Source organism: Erithacus rubecula (genome assembly GCF_903797595.1).
Source record: "Erithacus rubecula genome assembly, chromosome: 22".
Taxonomy (NCBI): domain Eukaryota; kingdom Metazoa; phylum Chordata; class Aves; order Passeriformes; family Muscicapidae; genus Erithacus; species Erithacus rubecula.
In genome coordinates, this window is record NC_136674.1 from 5,659,141 (window position 1) to 5,678,685 (window position 19,545).

A 19,545-nucleotide genomic window follows, 5' to 3' on the forward strand; every position below is an offset into this window, starting at 1 on the left:
AGCTCCCAAATGCCCTGCAAGGAGGAGGAGGCAGCACTGGGTGTCAGTCAGCTTTCCATCCCAGGGAATTCTGGAAGGTGCTGGGCCCTGCTGCAGCTGCTGGCCTGGGGCCACTTATCCCCAGGCTCAGCTGTCTCATGCTTCCCTAAATAGAAAGGGAAAAGGGTCTGAGCACTGTGACAGGGGTCAGCCATCCCAGCCATGGGCTTTTTTGGCATGAACCTCCCCCTTCCTGCTCCCCACAGCCTTTGCAGCTCTGCAGGCAGAGGGGAGCTGGGTTTGCCCTGGCAGGTGGGAGAGGATTCCCTCTTGCAGAGGGAATCTTGCTGCCTGCCTGCAGCCAGGTGCCCCCCCGAGCTGGCCCTGGCTCCCAGCCCTCCCCAGCCATATAAAGCACGAGGGGACAAGGAGGGGACAGGCTGTGGTGACAGGTGATGCTGACAGGCAGCAGGAGCTGCCAGGTCCTGCCCAAACTTGGAGTGGGAAGTGAGCTCTTTCCTGAGCCACACAGACTCTCTAGTGCCAGCAGATTTCTTCAATTCCATTTTTTGTTCATGTTTTTATTTATTTTTTAAATTGACCTCTAATCAACATTGGTGGGAAAAGCTTCTGAGAAGCCTTGAAGAGCAATTTAGGTCTTCATTTTCAAAACTCTTCAGCCTGGTAAGCTGCTTTTATTAATGTGTGTTAATTTTATGTCAGTCTCATGGTGGAACTCAGCTTGGAGGAGTAGGCAGGCAAACCAGGCAGTTGAAAATGGGACACAAATTGATGTTTTTTCTTCAAGCTCTCCAGATGGAGGATCCCATCCAGCTGAAAGAGGAGGGCAATAAATATTTTCAGGCCAGTGACTACGAGAAAGCCCTTCAAAGCTACACTCAAGCCATAAAGCTCAACAAGGACAAGGTGCTGCAGGCAGTGCTGTACAGGAACAGGGCAGCCTGCTTCCTCAAAAAGGTGAGACAAGCTCCCCTCACCTGGGCAGTGCTCAAGGAGCAGGAGGGCAGCCAAGGGCACTCACTGGCTGTGGACTGGGTGGTTTGTGCATTTATTGAATGGGGTGTTTCCAGCTGGTCTGATGTTAAGTGTTCTGGGTTTGTGCTGGAGCTTCACTGGGGTGTCCCCCTGAGAAATGGGAACAGAGAGATCCCAATGTCCATCAGCAATTGGGACTTGCCCTGCTATTCCATGGCTAACAAATCTCTCCTTTCTGGTTTAACAGGAGGAATATGCCAAGGCAGCCTCAGATGCATCTAGAGGTAAGGAAGGGCTGTTATGAGGAGAGCTGGATACACTCTCTGCTCTCACATCTGCTTTTGGGACACTGTGGCCTTATTCCTTGATGTCCACAAACAGCCAAGTGCTAAGGCCACGAGGAAATTCCTGGAAGTTCAAGTGATGTTCCAATTTGGTGGGCTGGTCCAATCAGTGCTAATCAGGCACTGATTGATGCTAGTAACAAAGCAAACCACAGTTTGCACAAGCCCCTTCCAAGCAGCAAGCTCTGATCCTGGTGTTTTGGATCCCTTTCCCAGCTATTGACATCAATGCCTCAGATATCAAAGCCTTGTACCGGCGCAGCCAAGCCCTGGAGAAACTGGGGAAGTTAGACCAAGCCTTCAAAGATGCTCAGAAATGTGCCACCCTTGAACCCCGCAACAAAAACTTCCAGGAGACCCTGAGGAGACTGGGGGCCAACATCCAGGAGAAGGTAAATGCCAGGGGAACTGTCCTGGATTCACAGACCAGGGGTGGGAAATCCTTGCTCTGGGTTACATCAGTGGATTGTTGGAAACTCGTGGTTATAGAGGGGGATCAATAGGTTCCATTGACTGGAAGTTCATGCCTGATGTGTGTGAATCTGAGGATTGGGTTGAATGGTTAAATTTAAAAGTGTGGTGGCTCCCTCCTGAGGCTGGTCTGGTCCTGAATGTCTCGGAAAAGTCTTGGCAAGAGGCTGGACCAGCTTTGGGCTGGGTCTGGCAGTTGCCACATTGCTACAGCTACCTTTACAGGGGAAGAAATCCATACATCACTATATACTATGAAGTCTCAAAAACTAAGGTTTAGGGCTGGCTCTGCTTGTGCCCATATATTGGGTAATGGATTCTAATTGCTGAGAAATTATATCTCCTGTTATGCAGCTTAAATTGCCTGTGGTTTGAGGGGAGGGAGTATTCTTGAGCAGAAAAGGAAAGTTGCAGCTTGATTTTCTCCTCCTGATGCTCTGTGCTCTCTCTCGTGGCACAGCTGCGCATTCAGTTCTCCACAGACTCGAGGGTGCAGAAGATGTTTGAGATCCTGCTGGATGAGAACAGCGACAAAGAAAAGCGAGAAAAGGTGAGAACTGCCCTGCACTTGGCAAAATGTCTGCACCAGGGAGCAGAACCCTGCATTCCCTTCCCCACCTCCCCTGGATGGAGGGTGAGGGAAGGAGCTGGAAGGTGAACTGAACTCATAGAGAGGGGAAATCACCCCTGTGCCGAGGGAAGGTGGCCCAACCTCCCAAAATACCAAAGGTGGGATCAGCCTGGACTTCTGCTCACATCCATCTCTGCCACCCTCCAGATGTTCCTTCCAAGCAGTGACCTGCTCTTCTTGATCCCTAAATGCTCCTGGCTAAACTGAGCTGATCTGCTGCATCTCTCAGGAGATGGCTCCCACCAGGATCTCCCAGAGCTGCACAGAGATGTTCTGGAGGCTGGGCTGTGCCACTGACCCCTGTTCTTCTGCCTCCCACCTAGGCTGCAAACAACCTCATAGTCCTGGGGCGGGAGGAAGCAGGTGCTGAGAGGATTTTCCAGAATAATGGGGTCAACTTGCTGCTGCAGCTGATAGAAACCAAAAATCCTGAGCTGATCCTGGCAGCTGTGAGGACACTTTCAGGAATGTGCACAGGACATAAGGCTCGGGTAAGGACAGGGTGCTTGGACCTTCACTGCTATTGTGCACATGGGGAGGGGGAAATTGAAATAGTTTGTGATGTTTGTGAGCAGTGGGAGAAGATTAAGACTTGTACTGATTCAGGATTCACTGAGGAAAATAGTTTCTTTGTCCCAGCTGAGCCTGGAGGACAGAGGGAGGAAAAACCTTTGTTAACACTGTCCTGCTCTCTCTTCCCTGGGGCCAGGCCACTGCCATTCTCCATTACCTGGGCATCGACAGCATCTGCATGTGGATGTCAGTGGACAATGAAGAAATCTCCCTGGCTGTCTGCAACCTCCTGCAGACCATCACTGACTGCCTGCTGGGCCAGGGGAAGGAGGAGCACCACGGCAAGGAGGAGGCTCTAGTGCTAGGTAACAGCTCATCACCTGCTCTTCATTCCCCCTGCCTGCAGGAGGAGTGGGCCCAGCACTGAGGGCTCTGCTCCTGGGATTCCACCTTACTCCTTGCTTTTTGCTGAAGTAGGGACTTTATCCTTCAGCTGCACAGGAGCACAACCTGAACACAGCTCTTATCCTCATGGATAGCTTCAATACTTCTGTTCCAGCCACACAATGGTTTGAATTGTTTTGACTGAGCTGAGCTGCTTTCAGAGGTAACTTCTGGTAACTGGCTGCTACTGTTTTGCTTCTGTGTAGACACTAAGAAGGATTTGAGGATGATCACGATGCGTTTGCTGGATATGCTGGTCAGTAAGAAAGTGTCTGGGCAAGGGAGAGACCGAGCCCTCAACCTCCTCAACAAGAACATACCAAGGAAAGACCTGAAAGACCATGACAACAGCAGGAGCATCTTTGTCATTGACAATGGTGAGTCCTTGCCCACCATCCTGTTCTGATTTGGGAGATGTGGAGCTGTGTGTTCTCACCTGCATACCTTTAGAACTAGTCCTTCCTATAAAATAAATCCTCTCTGGCTTTTTTTTTTGGTGCATGCAAACCTGGAGCAAACTTCGACTTATTAAGAGGAAACAGTACTAAGAGAAAATCAATTGTGTAAGAGAAGAATTTTTGAGTTTCTAAAGGATTGCCCAATATCTCTGGTTAGTTTCCTACAATGTTTTTGCTAATGTTAGGAGGATTTGGCTTGGATACATTGTCTGGTATAGACAGAATGAGATGAGCACCTGCTGAGCTTGGTGGACCCATAAACTGATCAATTCTAAAACTGGATGAGGGTAAGGAATGTGTATGCTGTATGTTTTTATAGTAATTTAAATGCACATTTGTGTTGCCATTTTGATGGAAGTTATTTAATAATAATTCAGCAAAAGGAGAGTTAAGTCATCCAGAATTACTTGAAAGTGGCTGAGTTTTCTTCAATCAGAGCCTCCAGCCTTGGAGATCAGTAGGTTTAATGTCTCCTGACAAAAACAACAGATCCAGCCAGGGGCCTAATGCAGTTCTGCTTATCTCACTCTGAGAACTGGAAAAAAAGCCTGATGCTGCAAACCTGTAATCTCACCAGCAGAAGCTCCTCCCCAGTAAATATCTGAGTGTCTTTTTTGTTTATACTTGTGTGATTAGGCTGCAAAATAATTGAAAACCATTCAAACTGGCTATTCCACAGCAAGAAAGTAACAAATGGTATCTTGAGTTTTGCACAGACCCTCTCCCCTCTGACAGCCATATCACTCCATTACTGCCAGGCTTAAAAAAGATACTGAAAGTGGTAGGCCAGATTCCTGAGATGCCTGACTGCCTGCCACTGACAGAGAACACCCAGCTGACTGCCTCTGTGCTCCTAAATAAGCTCTACGATGACCTGCGCTGCGACCCGGAGCGGGACAACTACCGGCTGATCTGCGAGGAGTACATCAAGTGAGTCAGGGCTGAGCTGCCCAGAGAGCAGGAGCAGGGCTTCTTGGGGCTGAGATCAGGCACTTGAAATCCACTTGTGTTCAAAACTGAAGCTCTGGGGGATTATGACTTGCTTGAGATCCTGTTGGATCGCAGCTTTGCAGGAATTTGCACTCCCAAATACCCAATGTCATTCAGCAGCAGAGCTGAGGGAGGACATTCCCTCCCCACTACTGTTCTATACCCTACTCCTGTTGTTGGATGCTGCTGGGAACCAGGGCAAAAGCAGCCTGGAAGCTTTGCCTTTCTCAAGCTTCACAAGAACAAGAGTTTATAACAATGATTATACACCTCCAGGGTGTGTGAGAGCCGTGTGAGTGTCTTGTGATGTTTTGCAGAAAGCATGTTTTCAGAGAGGTGTTGCCTTCTTACCAATGAGTCTTTTCTGCTTTATTTTTCACATACTACCCTATAAAGTGCAGTGTTTCTTTAAATAAAGCTCTCTTTCTGCTTCTCCATTGCACGAGGAACTATGTTGCATTATCTTTTTTGCTGCTCACCTATGGTCTAAAATGCAACACTCCTCCCTCTACCACACACAGGAGCAAAATTGACCCACAAAACATGGATAAGACACTTCATGCTGTCCAGATTGTGTCTGGAGTTCTGCAAGGGCCTTTTGACTTGGGCAACAAGCTGCTTGGCATGAAGGGAGTGATGGAGATGATGGTTGCCCTGTGTGGGTCTGAGAGGGAGATTGACCAGCTGGTGGCTGTGGAAGCCCTCATCCACGCCTCCACCAAGCTGAGCCGAGCCACCTTCATCATCACCAACGGGGTGACACTCCTGAAGGAGATCTACAAGAAGACCAAGAATGAGAAGATCAAAATCCGAGCTCTGGTGGTAAGGATGCAGCCCTGCCTCTATTGCCTGCCACACTCGGCAGCTTAATCCTGGCTTTGGGAGAGGAGGGAGGTTCTGGGATTGAGAGATGGGGTTAGGCTGTTTTGGGGCAGCAACACAAGAGGATTAATGAGCTTTTCTCACTGGTATGTCCTTTTTATCCTCCTCAGGGTCTCTGCAAGCTGGGCTCAGCAGGAGGCACAGACTATGGCCTGCGCCAGTTTGCTGAGGGCTCCACTGAGAAGTTGGCCAAGCAGTGCAGAAAGTGAGTGACCACTTCTTCCTTCAATTTTTCCAATCTTTGCAAAGTACAATATGTTTCTCTCCCATGAGATCCTGCCCACACATTGCCTTCATTTCCTGTGCTGCCTGCCAGCTGACAGTGCCCCCAGAGCCATTGCACTGGGACATGGAGCCCTCTGTGCCCAAAGCAGCCATGTGTTCCTCCTACCTCCATATCCAGAGGAGCCTCCTCCCTCCCTCCCTGCCCATGGGAGACATGGCCCTGTCCCTGCCTTTGTGCCAGAATGGCACAGCCTAATTAATGCTTGCCTTGAATATGCTCAAGTCCCCTCTGAAGGTGAATTGCCAGGTGGAGTAACCAAGGAAGTGGGATCAAGTGACTGAATGGGTGGCCATTCCTGCAGGCATCTTGTGTTTTGTGGGATGGAAAAGGCAAAGCAAGGTAGTTGTAGCTGTCCTGATCTGTCATTCCCTGCAGCATTTAGATCCCACAAGTTGGGCCATGGGAGGAGGGTCATGTCTCAAGGGAAAGCATTCCCAGTCTGAGGAGCTGCAGCAGAACCTTGGGTCTGAATCAGTCTCAATATCTGTTTTTCCTCTCTCTCATTTCTCAGATAAGTTAGTTCTGGCTCCTGAGATGGAAATGTGTGTGTTTTTCTCTCTTCCAGGTGGTTGTGCAACACCAGCATTGATGCCCGCACCAGGAAATGGGCTGTGGAAGGGCTCTCATACCTCACCCTCGATGCAGATGTGAAAGATGACTTTGTTGAAGATGAGCCAGCCCTGAAAGCTATGTTTGATTTAGCCAAGGTCTGTCTCCTTTCCTTGTTCCCTCATTCCTCTGGTAGAATCAACATCTCCCAGCTCTCCAGTCCCACACTGTGCCCAGTCAGAAGGAGCTGTGATCCCAACCCCTCACCTCTGGTTCAGCAGAAATTCAGTTTTGCTTGTGCCCAGAGACTTCTTAGGGCTGCTGCCATCCTGCTCTTCTCCCTAGGCTGAGGGAGGTCACTGCTACCTTCACTGTTAACAACTGCATGAAAACCAAAGGACCAAAGTGTTGGCAGCACTTGATGTCCAACACCTTGTTTGACCATGAGAACTTTCATGGGCTATAAAGCTGGGGCTAAAGCTAAGAACATTTCCACTTGTGCAAAACACCACCATAGCAGCCCAAAGGGACCTGTTTCCCTGCTGTGCCCTCTCACCCTCACACAAGCTTTTATTTTCCTGTGCAGGCAAGTGACAAGACAATCTTGTATTCTGTGGCTTCTGCACTGGTGAACTGCACCAACAGCTATGATACCAAGGAGCTGGTCCCAGAGCTGGTGCAGCTGGCCAAATTCTCCAAGCAGCACGTGCCTGAGGAGCACCCAAAGGTGGGTTGTGTCCAGCTGGAGATGCTGCTCAGAAAGATTTTCTTTGGTATACCCATTGTCACAGAGTTCAGGTCTCCTGTCTCCAGACTGAAATTGCTTTGTTTTCCAATCAGGCTTGGCTGTTAGGTGGCTGGATGGCAGAATGGGCTGATTCTTTAGAATGGGCTAATGGAAGGAATTTAGATGCAAAGGGCTAATCCTTTCCCATGTTTCCTCCTCAGGACAAGAAGGATTTTGTGGTGAAGCGGGTGAAGCGGTTGCTGAAGGCCGGGGTTGTCTCTGCCTTGGCCTGCATGGTGAAGGCTGACAGTGCCATTCTGACTGACCAGAGCAAGGAGCTCATTGCCAGGTGCCTTCCCTGCAGTCCTGGGAGTGCTGGACAGCCCCTGTGCCATGGGGATGGACACTGGGGTTAGGCATCCTACCTGTGGGGGAGCATGTGAAGCAAAGACTTAAAACCAAAATTTTTGTTAAGAAGTGTCATAAAAATCCCCATTCTGACCTTCAAGCTTTGCTAGAAGGTAAAGTATTGGTTCTGGCTGGAATAGAATTGATTTTACAGACCTGGAAACTTCTTACTCTGCCATTTGCTGCTTCCTCATAGAGTGCTGTGTGCATGGGGTTAAGCACCAGGAATTTACCTGATGGTTCTGGAACTCCTGCAAAACTTCAGCCCCTGTTGGCTGTTGCTGCCCATCTGGCTGTCTCACTGAGTGTTCTCTGCCCTGCAGGGTGTTTCTTGCCTTGTGTGAAGACCCCAAGGACCGCGGGACCATTGTTGCTCAAGGTGGTGGGAAGGTGATTAATTTATGTTCACTGATGTGCTGTTAATGTCTGCTGGGAGCCTGGGGTGTGTCTCTGGTGGGAGACAATGACAGAAGAGCACAAGTTGTCCCCACGGGGCCATACTGACACTGCAGTCCCATCTCTACAAGGCTCCAAAAACTGATGTTCTTGGAGTAACTAAGTGAGCTCAGTGGTGCCTATTTGAAAACACAAGCAAGACATCCCAGAGGGCTATGGGATATTTTTAAGTTGTTTTAGTCTGTTATGGCAATCCTGTAAATCTTCTCAGAACACTGAATGCTTTTTCCCTGTGTGTCTCTAGGCCCTGATACCTCTGGCTGTGGAAGGCACAGATGTTGGCAAGATAAAGGCTTCTCATGCTCTGGCAAAAATCGCTGCTATCTCCAATCCAGACATTGCATTCCCAGGAGAGAGGGTAAGCTTAAAAAAAACAAACAAAAAAGATTAAAACAAAAGCATTGATATTTCCTTTAGCAAATAAAAAATGCTAATAGAGGCCTTCTCTTCAAGGTGTATGAGGTGGTGAGGCCCCTGGTCAGCCTGCTGAACACAGAGAGAGATGGCCTCCAGAACTATGAGGCTCTGTTAGGTCTCACAAACTTTTCAGGAAGAAGTGATAAACTTAGGTGAGCTTTACTGCTTTTTTTAACCTTCCTTCTTCCCCAGAGTTGGACTATGAAGACTGGTCAGTTTGAGCTACCTTTAGTATAGCTCCAAAGGTCTGAGACCTAAAAGATTAATAAAAAAGGAAAAAGATAGTGGCATATTTTAATCTAGAAACAGCAAATACTTGAACCTCATCTGCATTGGACAGGGAATGAACCACATCATGAGCTCCAGACACTGATTGGTTTCAAGGCCTTCCCTGCAGTTAATATTTGATAAATTGGTTACTGCTTGACCTATAATGTTGGATTTTTACTTCTCTTTGCCACAGGTTGAAGATAGTCAAAGAGAAGGCCCTGCCAGATATTGAAAATTACATGTTTGAGAACCACGACCAACTTCGACAGGCAGCCACAGAGTGCATGTGCAACCTGGTGGTGAACAAGGAGGTAACAACCCCTGGGCACGTCCTGCCTGACTGTGTGCACCTTCCTCTGTGAGGAGCTGGCCCTAACTGTGCTGCCTCTGGGTGTCTCTGGGGTGGTTTTAGGTTCAAGAGAGGTTTGTGGCCGATGGCAATGACCGGCTGAAGTTGGTGGTGTTGCTGTGTGGTGAGGATGATGAGAAGGTTCAGGTGGCAGCAGCAGGAGCCCTGGCCATGCTTACAGCAGCTCAAAAGAAACTCTGCTCGAAGATGACTCAAGTGGTGAGACCATAACTCTGACTGTGGGCAGTGTGGGTGTGCCCTGCAAGGGTCCTGGCTCAGCTGTGAAAAACTCTTCACAAAGGAATATGCAATTTTCTAATTTCATACTGAGGAAGCTGGAGAAGCTGGGACCTGGGTGTGCATGCTTTCAGTCCATTTTGATAAATAACCTGAAATCCAAACCTTGTTCCATCCAGAGATAAGAAGAGCTTGATCAGTAACCTACTGAGCTTTAGAGATCCCCAGGGATGTACTTTCCCTGCACAGATCTGTAGACCCTGAGAACCCAGATGCTGCATGGCTGAGTGGCTGTGATTGAGAACTCCTGAGCCCTATTTTGTTGCACACATGATTGGACACTGGAGTTAGGATAAAAAAAGATTAATCAAGCCAAAAGAGAAGCTCAAGAAGATTGGGATGGGGGAATGTCCTGGTCATCTCAGCTGTGTCAAGACTCTGGTCAGATTCTTTTCACAGAGAATATGCAGCAGCATGAATATGAAACATTTTCCACATTATCCCAGTGCCATGAAAGATTCTGACTTAAGTGTGAGAAAAGTTGGGTTTGAATGTTTGGAGTCAGGTTTCCTTAGCCATAAGTGCCATGAGTACTGCTCTTTCTTCTGCTGCAGGAAGCAAAAGTCATGATCTTGGTTGAGATATCCTTCAGATCAGTACTAATGATCTCTCTTTCCCTTCCAGACCACCCAGTGGCTTGAAATCCTGCAGAGGCTCTGCTTGCATGACAACATGGAGGTCCAGCACAGAGGACTGGTCATTGCTTTCAACTTAATCAGTGCTGACAAAGAGCTGGCAAAGAAACTGGTGGAGTCAGAGCTCCTGGAGATCCTGACCTACGTGGGGAAGCAGGAGGATCACCCCAAGAAGCAGCACATCATTAATGTGGCACGGGATTGCCTCACCAAGTGCATGGATTATGAGCTGATCAAACCTCTCTCTCAGGCGTGAGGGAGAGAAAAGTGCCAAAAAAAGGCTGAGTGTGGGGGGAAAAAATGGAGAAACGTGGAAAAGTGAGAGCCATGAGGAGAATCTAGTGCCATTTTCAAGCACTGAATAGTTTGGGGACAGCTTTGGAGGATCAAAAGTGTTATGAGGAAAAGGAAGGAATTTGCCTGGGAAATTTGGGAAGTGTTCATCTGAGTAATTCCCAGATGGTGTAAATCCTTTCTCTGCCCCCATTCAGCTGATAATGATGAAAGCTTCAAGGCCCAGCTGTAAAAGAGCTGGCTGTGCTGGAGATGTGTCTGGAGGCTGTTGGAAGGAAACTCAACAAAGCTGAAATCAGTTCTGCATCCACCTCCAGCTCCTGTACTTCTGGAATTCCCAGCAATGGTGGAACAGAGAGGGTTAACTGCCTTCTATTCTGTAGTCAGAAAATAGGATTTTAGCTGTGTGCCTTTTTGTTCATTTATTGGAAGGTGTGTGCCCAAGTGTGAGGATGGTGGATGAACTATTAATAAATTCATTACTTTGTTCCATGTGGAACTCTTGTTCTGATTTTAAGCAAAAGGAGAACTTAAGGCAAGTCTCTCTTGCAGTCTTGCATCACACCTGAAAAAATGGAGTAATTGGTAGCACAGGTTGAATTTTCACTCTTTGCAAACCATCCAGTGCTCCCAAATGCAGCAGAGTCACCACAAATGTGTCACATCAAGACACAGGGAATGTTGAAAATATCCCATTTATGAAAAAAAATCCCAAAACAGCAGAATGACAAGCAACCCACCAGTGGGTCATCACATTAAATTTTGTTACATAAATATTTTCATTCAAGCACAGATCCTTAATGCAGGCTGTGGACAACACAAAAATAACAGATTGTTGCTTTAGTTCCTGAAGGGAAGTCCCTAAGCATGTAATAAATACCATCTTACTCAATAATGATTTAAATATTAATTACACAGTAAGATATTTCTGATCATACTAAATATTAGTGATGTTCACAATAGGCATAACATGATGAAATGCTGAGGTTTGGGGTTATGAAAGGAACCATAAGAATAGTCTTTTCTTGCATGTTAAGGAAAATAAAATAAATTAAAATGCCTCTAGTGTCCTGAATTTGGAAAAGATTGAAAATTTTAAGCTAATAGATTTTATAACCTTAAGGCAAATTTATTTTGAGGGTGATTCCAGCTGTATTCAGTGAACATAATCACGTTCAATTAAATCCCTGGTGCTTTACGATCACAGCAGGGGGATATCAGGCCGTTCTTCCAAACTGAGGGAGACACATTCCGTGGAGAGAAATATAGTTTGTTTTCTACCAGCCTTCAATTTCTGGATACCCATTTTTAGGGCTTTTGAATCTGGCTTTCGAAAGTACTTTCAGTCTATACAGGTTTACCTAATCAGCATCTCTGACCAAGACAAAAAGGCACTGGTGTTAAAAAAGGGTAAAGTTTTCTTTCTTCAGCAAAGCTTCTTTTTGGAGAAACTGTGTTCTACTAACTGACTGTTGCTGAAGTTGAGTGAGGAAATAACTTCTATAAAAGATATTTATTGGCATTTCTTTCAGCTAAACATGAACACAACACCCATTTTACAGACCCCTCAGGCTTCCTCAGGGCGGGAAACGCCGGCACCGCCCCCAGCTCCTCTAACACGCCTTCCTATTGGCTGCCGCCTCCACCTCGGGCAGAGCCGCGTGCTGTGATTGGCTGTCACCAGCGGAGGGGTGGGGCAAAGCGGGTGTCTCCGCCCCGGCGCGGCCGGGCCTGCGGAGCGGAGCGGCGTGAGGGGTACGGGGCATGGAGCACGGGAAATGGGACACGGGGCACCGGGGTTAGGGGGGCTGAGGGCTCGGAGTGTGTGGGGACGGCGGCACGGAGCGTGAGGGGACGCGGAAGCGGCTCTGGAGGCTGGTTGAGGAGGGTGAGGCCGGCCGAAGTGTAGGGTGTGTGGGGTTTACTGAGATCAGGGGATGTGAGGCTGGGTAGGGCGGGCATGGAGGGAAGAACTGCGGAAGAGCTGCAGGGACCTGGTGGGGAGTGTACAGGGAAGGAGATGGAGAGGGAGGGATCCAAACAGGCCTTGGAGAGACAGAGTGCAGCAGCATTTGTAGTTTTGACACGGTTTTTTCCTGTCGGGCTCTCCTGACCGTGGAATGCCATCTGTGACTGTCTCTGCAGCTCCTGCCCGGCTGCAGAAGGGGAATGTCACCTCTGTCCCTGCGCTCCCCTGCTCCGCATGCTTCATCCTCCTAGGGAGGAGGAATCCTCCCTCCCAGCCCCTGACTCGGGAGCAAACTCCTTATTGAAAGCAAATAGATTTGCCCAGAAGCAATGATGAGTGAAGTATAGTCTGACCTGGTATTGCTGAGACTCCGTGTCTGCTCTGACCAGGGCATGATCACTTAATCTTCTCTCTGAGCTACTTCAGGCTAAGCTCGTCTGCAGGGAACAGCTTTGCTAGTCTTGAAACTTTGATGAATCCAAAAGAATAACACAAATACTTGCAGCAGCTTTAGTGTGAACTTGCAGTGAGGGAGGGATGTGAATTTTCTCCTGCTTGTGCCATGGATCAAACTCCAGATACTCTGCCACTGTGTCTCCTCTGTAAGTGCAATGCAGACTGTAACCTGTTTTATAGAAACTCATTAGCAGTTAATTCAGCTCTGTTCTCATTTAGTGATTGCCAGGAGTATTTTTGGAATACTCTCCATGAACTGCAAGCCCTTTGGGATTGAGGGAACAGCCCAGGAAAAGAGATGGGATTATTCTCTCATTCAGTTTTTTTTGTTCTTTTCCAGGTTCTGATGACATCTTTATATTGATTTCTCTCTTCCTGTGGAGAAGGAAGCATCTATGGGAATATATACCTTAGGAGCATGTTATAGTGGTTTTTCCTTAACAGGAGAAGCCACTTTCTTTCTGTTAAGAAAGTAACAAAAACTCAGTTGCTTCATGCTCTAATTTTTGAGCACTGCCTAGATGAGCTGTGAATGTGCCTTAGGTTCATTAAAGACTTTTTAAATGACTTGCAAATCAAGTCCTGGCAGTGAGATACTGAAGAACTCCAGTGCTGCTGTTAATGTTGATGAAATTGTCCTGAGCAACACCAAAGCATCCTGAGGGCATGTGTGGTACATGACTCTATAATTATTATGTAAGTCCAAAGGTTGGTTTAATAAAGTTGGTGCTCCCTGAAAAAAACTTCTCTTGTCAATCTTTAGCCCATCATGGTTTTAAGAACATAATTAAAAAGCAGATAAATGGAAAGTTTTCTATAACCCAGATTGGTTTTATAGCTTTGTTTTACAGAAAAAAAAAATATGACGAATGAGTATTTATTTGGCTGCTAAGGACAGGAGGTTTGAAAGGAGTCACATCCAAGTTGGTATCCTGCAGCCATCTCCAGGAACACACAAAATCTGCCAGGTAACTGCTGAGCCTGTCACCACGGTGGGTTTGATGCTTGTTACTCAGCTAAACTTTAAAGGGCAATTTATTGTCTAAAAGAGTAATGACAGCTGCTCAGAACTGGGAGGCTTCAATGTGGGTGGTTCTGGGCAGGTGTTGGAGTTGGCCAAATCCTAGTTTGGCAGGGACAGGGTGTTGAGCAGGAGTGGAAAGCAGCCAGGGCCTGGCTGGTGGGCATTTTGGGAGTGGGAGAGGCTCTGCAGCAGTGTGGGATCAGATAACTGTGTGAGTGAATCCTGCACTAAGAGGGATGAACCTCCCCAAGAGCCCTGAGTGTCCCACGCCTGCCCAGCTTCTCCCTGAGCAGCAAATAACTTGGAAAGTATAGGAAGGATAAAAGGAAAATAAACCTATCCTGAAAAGCCATCATCAGTCAAATGCTTATTTAAATGAGCTGTTGCACTGGAGTCACCAGGACATTAACAAAAAGTGATTTGGAACCTCAGGAAATCTCACACCTTGATAGGATTTGTCTTCCAGTAAGACCTGTGTGTTTTCACTGGCTCTGTGAAGGAAGAGAATTATCTTCATAGATCCCATAGCTACTGGAGAAGAGAGAAATGAGACAGTATTTATTATTCCACAGTGGCACAGGTAGAAGGGTCAGGGAGGTGTACAGACATAATAAAGCATCAGGAACAAATCTCATTTATTAGGTGTTTTGGGAAGATTCAAATGAGTGCATTTTCCCACATGATTCAATAACCTTAATCTCTTGCTTACAGGTGAAGAAGGATATTGGAGATTTTTATCTTCTGAAGCAGAGCTAAAGTGGAGGGAAAATGAGATGCCTGGCTCAGTGGATTAAATGTTAGAAGGCATCTCTGAATCTGGAAAGCCCAGAGTGGGGTCCTGTACTTTGTGCAGCAAACTTTGCTCTTGTATTCTCTAAGCACTGTCACTGTGATATCTGGAGCACTGCTGCTCTCTAGAGTCAGGAAAACAACCTTCCATCCTGAAAAAAATCAGGTGTCAAGCAAGAGCCAGCCATGTCACAGAGTTTTTCTTTCCTCCTGTGTTCAGTGGAAGGATGTTTTGTTCTGATATGAATGTGCTACATGGCTGGGACTGGAATAATTGCAATGTAATGCTCAGACATTAAAGATTCTCAGTCTACAAAATGCTAATCTTACATCCACTACCAGCACATGGAAAGATGAAAGCAGCTTTAGTCTTGTCTCTCTTATGTAAATAGAACCCCCAGAGGAGCAAACTGTTTTTCCAATAACCAGAATTAAATTAGGCTCTCAATCAAGAAAGAATTTGCTTTATAAAAGCAGATAATAATGAATGCAAAGACTTATTTAACAATAAACCACTCTCATCAGTTGGCAGTTTGTTTTAATCTGGTTTGTCATTTTCTGTCTTGTGCAGAAAATGTCACATTCCTCTTGTTCATCTTGTTTCTTTAAAGGGTTAAAAGTCTTAATTTAGAACCATTGGTGGGAATTAGGCAGGTGATGTTCTCAATTCCAAGGTGAAGAGCTTGAAAATGCAGCAGGCTGAAGAGCAGAGATTTAAGCCTGTCTTAAATCTGACAAAGTCAGAGCTCACCCTGGGAAGCTGCCCAGGGACAAAAATCCTGCCTAGAGAATTTCCCTACCTCTTCAATTTGCTGGCTCATGCCCTCCAGCAGCACCAGAGCTGGTCTTTGATCCTCACATCTGCATTCCTCTTATCCAAATCAATGTTTCCTCCCTCTCAGCTGTGTGATCCCTCTGCAACTGCCAAGAGTTTGAACAGCTTATCAGCAAAGGGCAGAGCCTTGCCAGAATGTGCCAAAGCTGATGAACCACCGAGTTCAAAGGCAGAGCCCACTGAGGTGCTCTGAAGCTTTCTGTGGGATGTAGAATGAGTGCTGGAGGCTCCTGGGAGCCTTTCAGCTCTCAGGGGAGTAGAGTTTGACCAGGTGCTGCAGCTCTGTGGCATAGCCTGTGACTGGGCAGCGCTGCTGAGCCTTCACATAGCTGTAGGCACAGCGGTAGCAGAACACAAAGCCCGAGGTGGCCAGAGCCGTGGCGTTGACACGGACCTTGCGGCACAGGGGGCACACGGTCCTCAGGCTGGGCAGCACAGCTGAGCTGGGCTCCTGCTCCAGGTGCACGGGGGGAGGAGGGGTGGGCAGTGCTGTCAGGGACTTGATGGTCTCCTGGTTTTCTGAGGAGTACCACCAGTCCAGGAACTGCAGGAAGAACACGCTGACGGACAGGCCGGTGGACAGGGAGAAGGCGATGCCGCCCAGAGCTCTCCTCAGGGCTGACTGCACTCGAGAGGTGAAGCTGTAGCAGAGACAAGCAGGGAGAGATGGTTACTACTGCACATTTATCCAGCTAGAAACCATGGGGAAAAGCACCTGGGGAGTGACTGCTGCACACAGCTCCTCAGTGCTAACTTAGTTGGTCAGCATGTCTCATGTTTGCACTTATTACAATGTGGTTTTTTTTATTTTAAGGAAGATCCAAATCCTGTTTTGTTTTTTTTTTTCAGAAGTCTAAATCAGAAGAATTTGGATTAAAGGGTCCTGGATCACAGAGTGTTTCGCTCCTGGATCACCATTTCACAGGGTATTTAGTGTGGCCATGACTAGCTGTTGCTTTGGAAAATCAAAGAAGTAAGTTTCAATCTTTTCATCAACATTGCTGCAACTGCTGCCCATCCACTGATGGAAAAATGCTGGGAAAGACTGAATAGGATAAAGACTTATATGCCCCAAAACATCCCCAAACACTGAAATTTTATTACCACAAAATCATTTTAAGCTAATGCCTGCTACTGGTTTCCTTATTTTGGAGTTCACTTTGTCAGAATGAACTTTTATCTTGAATTTTTGGAGAATGAGGCCCTTTTAGTTGCAGCATCACCCTTTAAAATTACACACCCATAGAACCCCTTGGAGAACAACAGCTGAGCCAGGTTCTGCCATACCTGTGTGTTGGACTTGAGGTGGTTTCAGCCCATTTCTTCTCCAGGGCCTGGATATCCTCTGCAGTCAGTCTCACCAGGTGAACACCAGCCAGCTTCAGCATGGGGGAATGATGCTCAGCCTTGCCCAGGATGTAGCACAGTTGCTGGACAAGAAACCAGCCCTCCCAGGTCATGTTTACATAGGGGTAGGCAGCTAGAAAGGCTCTGTAGAAGCGCTTCCAGGATGATGAGGGAGGGTGGATGGAGTACTCATCCTCTTCCCTCAGGCTGGACACCAGTTTCTCCAGCTTTCCTTTCAGGTAAGGAATAAGAACCAGCAGGAGCAGAGATTTCCAGTGCTGCCTCTTTGGCAGGCCAGCTGTGGCCAGAGCTTGCTGTCTGCCATCTCCCATGGGGATCCTCTTCAAGCTATAGAAGTTCTCAGAGAAGGATGCACTGCACCTGGCCAGGTAGTGCTGCTGGAGCAGCAAATCCAGAAGGACATAGATCTCATCAAACCAGTGCCAGAGGAAACCATACCGGGCAGGATTAGACTCAGCAAGCACCTGTTGCAGAAGGGACATAAAACAGGAGGAATCAGAGTGGTTTGGGTTGGAAGGAGCATTAAAGATCACCTGGTTCCACCGCTGCCATGGGCAGGGATTCCTTCTACCATCCCAGGCTGCTCCAAGCCTCGTCCAAGCTGGATTTGAGCACTCGGGGATGGGGCAGCCACAGCTCCTCTGGGCACCCTGTGCCAGGGCCTCCCCACCCTCACAGGGAAGGGCCTGAAAGCGGAGTAAAGTGCTAAATTATAAATTACAGCAGCAGCTATCAACGAGCCTCTAACTCTCAACACAAGCCAAGTGGCTCACAACTGTCCCGCTGCCTGTGAGCGCGGCAGGAGTTACACCCCGGCCCTCCTCCCCTCCCTTCACCCGCGGCTCGCCTCGCCCTCACCTTGACCAGGTGCTGCAGGGCGGGTTTCACGGCGGCCATCAGGCTGTCCTGGGCCACCGCCTCGAACACGGACGGTCGGTCCCCGCCGGCCGGGGCGGCCGTGAGGTGCGCGCCCACCTCCGCCATGACACCGCCGCGCCGCCCCGCCGCCAGGGGGCGCCTCGGCCCCTCCCCGCCGCGCGCCGCTCCGCCCCGCCCCCCGGAAGCGCGGCCGCCGGCGCTCCGCCCGCTGCCGCCGCTCTATGGTGGCGGGGCGCGGCCGCTCTGGGCGGGGGAGGGTTTGATCTCGTTGCTCGCGAGTCCGCCCAGCCCCTCCGCTTCCGGTTCCGCCACCGCCCCCGCAGCGGTGAGTCCGGTCCGTGAGTGGGGCCGCGGCTGAGGGCGCTGGGTGAGGTGGGAGGGATGCTGGGGGCGTTGGGAGGGGGTACCGGGAGGGGGTGAGGGTCACTGGTGGGGTACAGGGAGGAGGGACTGTGACAGAGCGGGTAGGGACACTGGTGGAGAAATAGGAGGGGCTGAGGGGGCGCTTGGAGGGGATATTGGGAGAGGTGAGGGCAGGGGTGGGTGCTGGCATGGGATGGGGAGGGGCGGTGGGAGGAGGTATGAGGGACTGGTGGGGCACTGGGGTAGGGCGGGGAGAGATGCTGGTTAGGGAGGGGCTGGGCGACGGTGGGAGGGAATACGGAGGGAAACGAGGGGTGGGAAGGGGATACTGGGAGAGGTGAGGGGCACTGAGGGAAGGGACACCAGGGGGTACTGGGAGGGGATGGGGACAGTCGCTGGTGAGGCACTGGAGTGGCTCTGGTGATGTACTGGAAGAGAATGGGAGCCACTGGGAGGACTGGGCAGGTGTTTGTGGAGGAACTGGAGGGGTGAGGGTGAGGAGAGGGGTCAGTGAGCCCTGGGAGGAGACACTGGTCTGGGGTGAGATGGGGGTGCTGGGGGATGGACTGGGGTGGGAATGAGCACAGCAAGCTGCTGGGATACTGGTGGGAGAAGAGCTGGGCCCTGAGAGGGACTGGGAGTGCTGGGGAGGGGAACTGGGATCTGTGGGGAATGCTCCTGCCACTGGGGGATACTGGGAGAGAACTGGGGAGTGGTGCTGAGGGGGAAGGGCTGGGGGGCAGGGGATTTGAGGGGGTACTGGGACACCAGTCTGGAGTGCTGGGAGTGCTGCTGGAGGTGTGGGAGGGGCTGGCAGCAAAGCTGGGATGGGGCTTCCATGGGATGGGGAGGTGACAGGAGGAGCAGGTAGAATGGGGACCACCAAGGGGGTGTGGAAACAAACCCCTGCAGCAGCACAAGCTCAGGGCTGCAGGCACAGCTCCCCCTCTGCCATCCACATTCCATTGTTGTGTTTCTCTTCCTGGTTCTCCAGTGGCCCTGGGCCATGCTTGGGCTGTCACACAGCTCCTTGAGAGGCTTTCCAGGAAAAATGGGTGGCACCACTTACACTGGAGTTAAACCAGGGATCACTTGAGTGATTTAGGGATTGATGGTTTCAATATCCAGGAGATTGACTTAATCCCAAGGCCCTTAAACCTGTCACCCTCCTATGTGGGATCAGTGCTGGAGAGTGGGTCAGGCTGACTGGAGTCATATGTGGGTCAGGCAGGTGTTGGTCAGATTTTCTGTGTGGTTTTGGGCTGAGGAGGCTCATCTTGCTTTGGTTCAGTCTACACTGAAATGTCAAGCCACTGTGTGTGGCATTAAGCATTGCTGGAGCTTTCTGGAGCCATTTCCCTTTCTCATCTCTTCTCGTTTGCTGGATCAGGAGGAGCCTTTTGCTCTCAGCTTTAAACTCCTCTTACCTGTTTCCATCTCAGCAAGTGCTGGGCACAGAGCAATGG

The 19,545-nt window shown here is 49.1% G+C and overlaps 3 protein-coding genes and 1 long non-coding RNA gene across 10 annotated transcripts in view; 3 read left to right on the plus strand and 1 right to left on the minus strand.

Moving 5' to 3' along the window:
* The first annotated feature begins 282 nt into the window (after nucleotides 1–282).
* On the plus strand, nucleotides 283–10,895 carry UNC45B (unc-45 myosin chaperone B). Its single transcript, XM_079324976.1, has 20 exons — nucleotides 283–663; nucleotides 788–957; nucleotides 1,223–1,259; nucleotides 1,536–1,711; nucleotides 2,251–2,340; nucleotides 2,745–2,912; nucleotides 3,131–3,299; nucleotides 3,585–3,755; nucleotides 4,595–4,766; nucleotides 5,348–5,648; nucleotides 5,819–5,913; nucleotides 6,560–6,701; nucleotides 7,130–7,270; nucleotides 7,492–7,619; nucleotides 8,002–8,068; nucleotides 8,379–8,492; nucleotides 8,588–8,703; nucleotides 9,015–9,132; nucleotides 9,234–9,389; nucleotides 10,092–10,895. The coding sequence occupies exons 2-20, from the start codon at nucleotides 796–798 to the stop codon at nucleotides 10,356–10,358; spliced, it is 2,790 nt and encodes a 929-aa protein (XP_079181102.1). The 5' UTR covers nucleotides 283–663; nucleotides 788–795; the 3' UTR covers nucleotides 10,359–10,895.
* A 1,166-nt stretch (nucleotides 10,896–12,061) lies between these two features.
* On the plus strand, nucleotides 12,062–15,158 carry LOC306811387. Of its 3 annotated transcripts, none has more exons than XR_013776662.1 (3): nucleotides 12,062–12,151; nucleotides 13,162–13,789; nucleotides 14,312–15,158. It is a non-coding gene; the product is annotated as an uncharacterized lncRNA (long non-coding RNA). The 3 variants fall into 3 exon arrangements; XR_013776664.1 differs by lacking the exon at nucleotides 12,062–12,151 and having other exon boundaries at nucleotides 12,854–13,789; nucleotides 14,312–14,425; nucleotides 14,557–15,158; XR_013776663.1 differs by lacking the exon at nucleotides 12,062–12,151 and having other exon boundaries at nucleotides 12,854–13,789.
* On the minus strand, nucleotides 14,375–17,868 carry PEX12 (peroxisomal biogenesis factor 12). The gene is made up of 3 exons (XM_079325042.1): nucleotides 17,696–17,868; nucleotides 16,757–17,301; nucleotides 14,375–16,110 (listed from the first exon to the last, which is right to left on the minus strand). Exons 1-3 carry the CDS (start codon nucleotides 17,819–17,821, stop codon nucleotides 15,711–15,713), a joined length of 1,071 nt encoding a protein of 356 aa, XP_079181168.1. The 5' UTR covers nucleotides 17,822–17,868; the 3' UTR covers nucleotides 14,375–15,710.
* A 54-nt stretch (nucleotides 17,869–17,922) lies between these two features.
* The window catches only part of AP2B1 (adaptor related protein complex 2 subunit beta 1), a 75,659-nt gene continuing 74,036 nt past the window's right edge, over nucleotides 17,923–19,545 (plus strand). For 2 of the 5 annotated variants that reach the window (XM_079324971.1, XM_079324974.1), the window contains exon 1: nucleotides 17,989–18,083. The gene's annotated coding sequence lies outside the window, so the exon portion shown is untranslated. Of the gene's footprint in view, nucleotides 18,084–19,545 lie in introns of all 5 variants that reach the window. The other 3 variants (XM_079324972.1, XM_079324975.1, XM_079324973.1) reach the window with 3 other exon arrangements.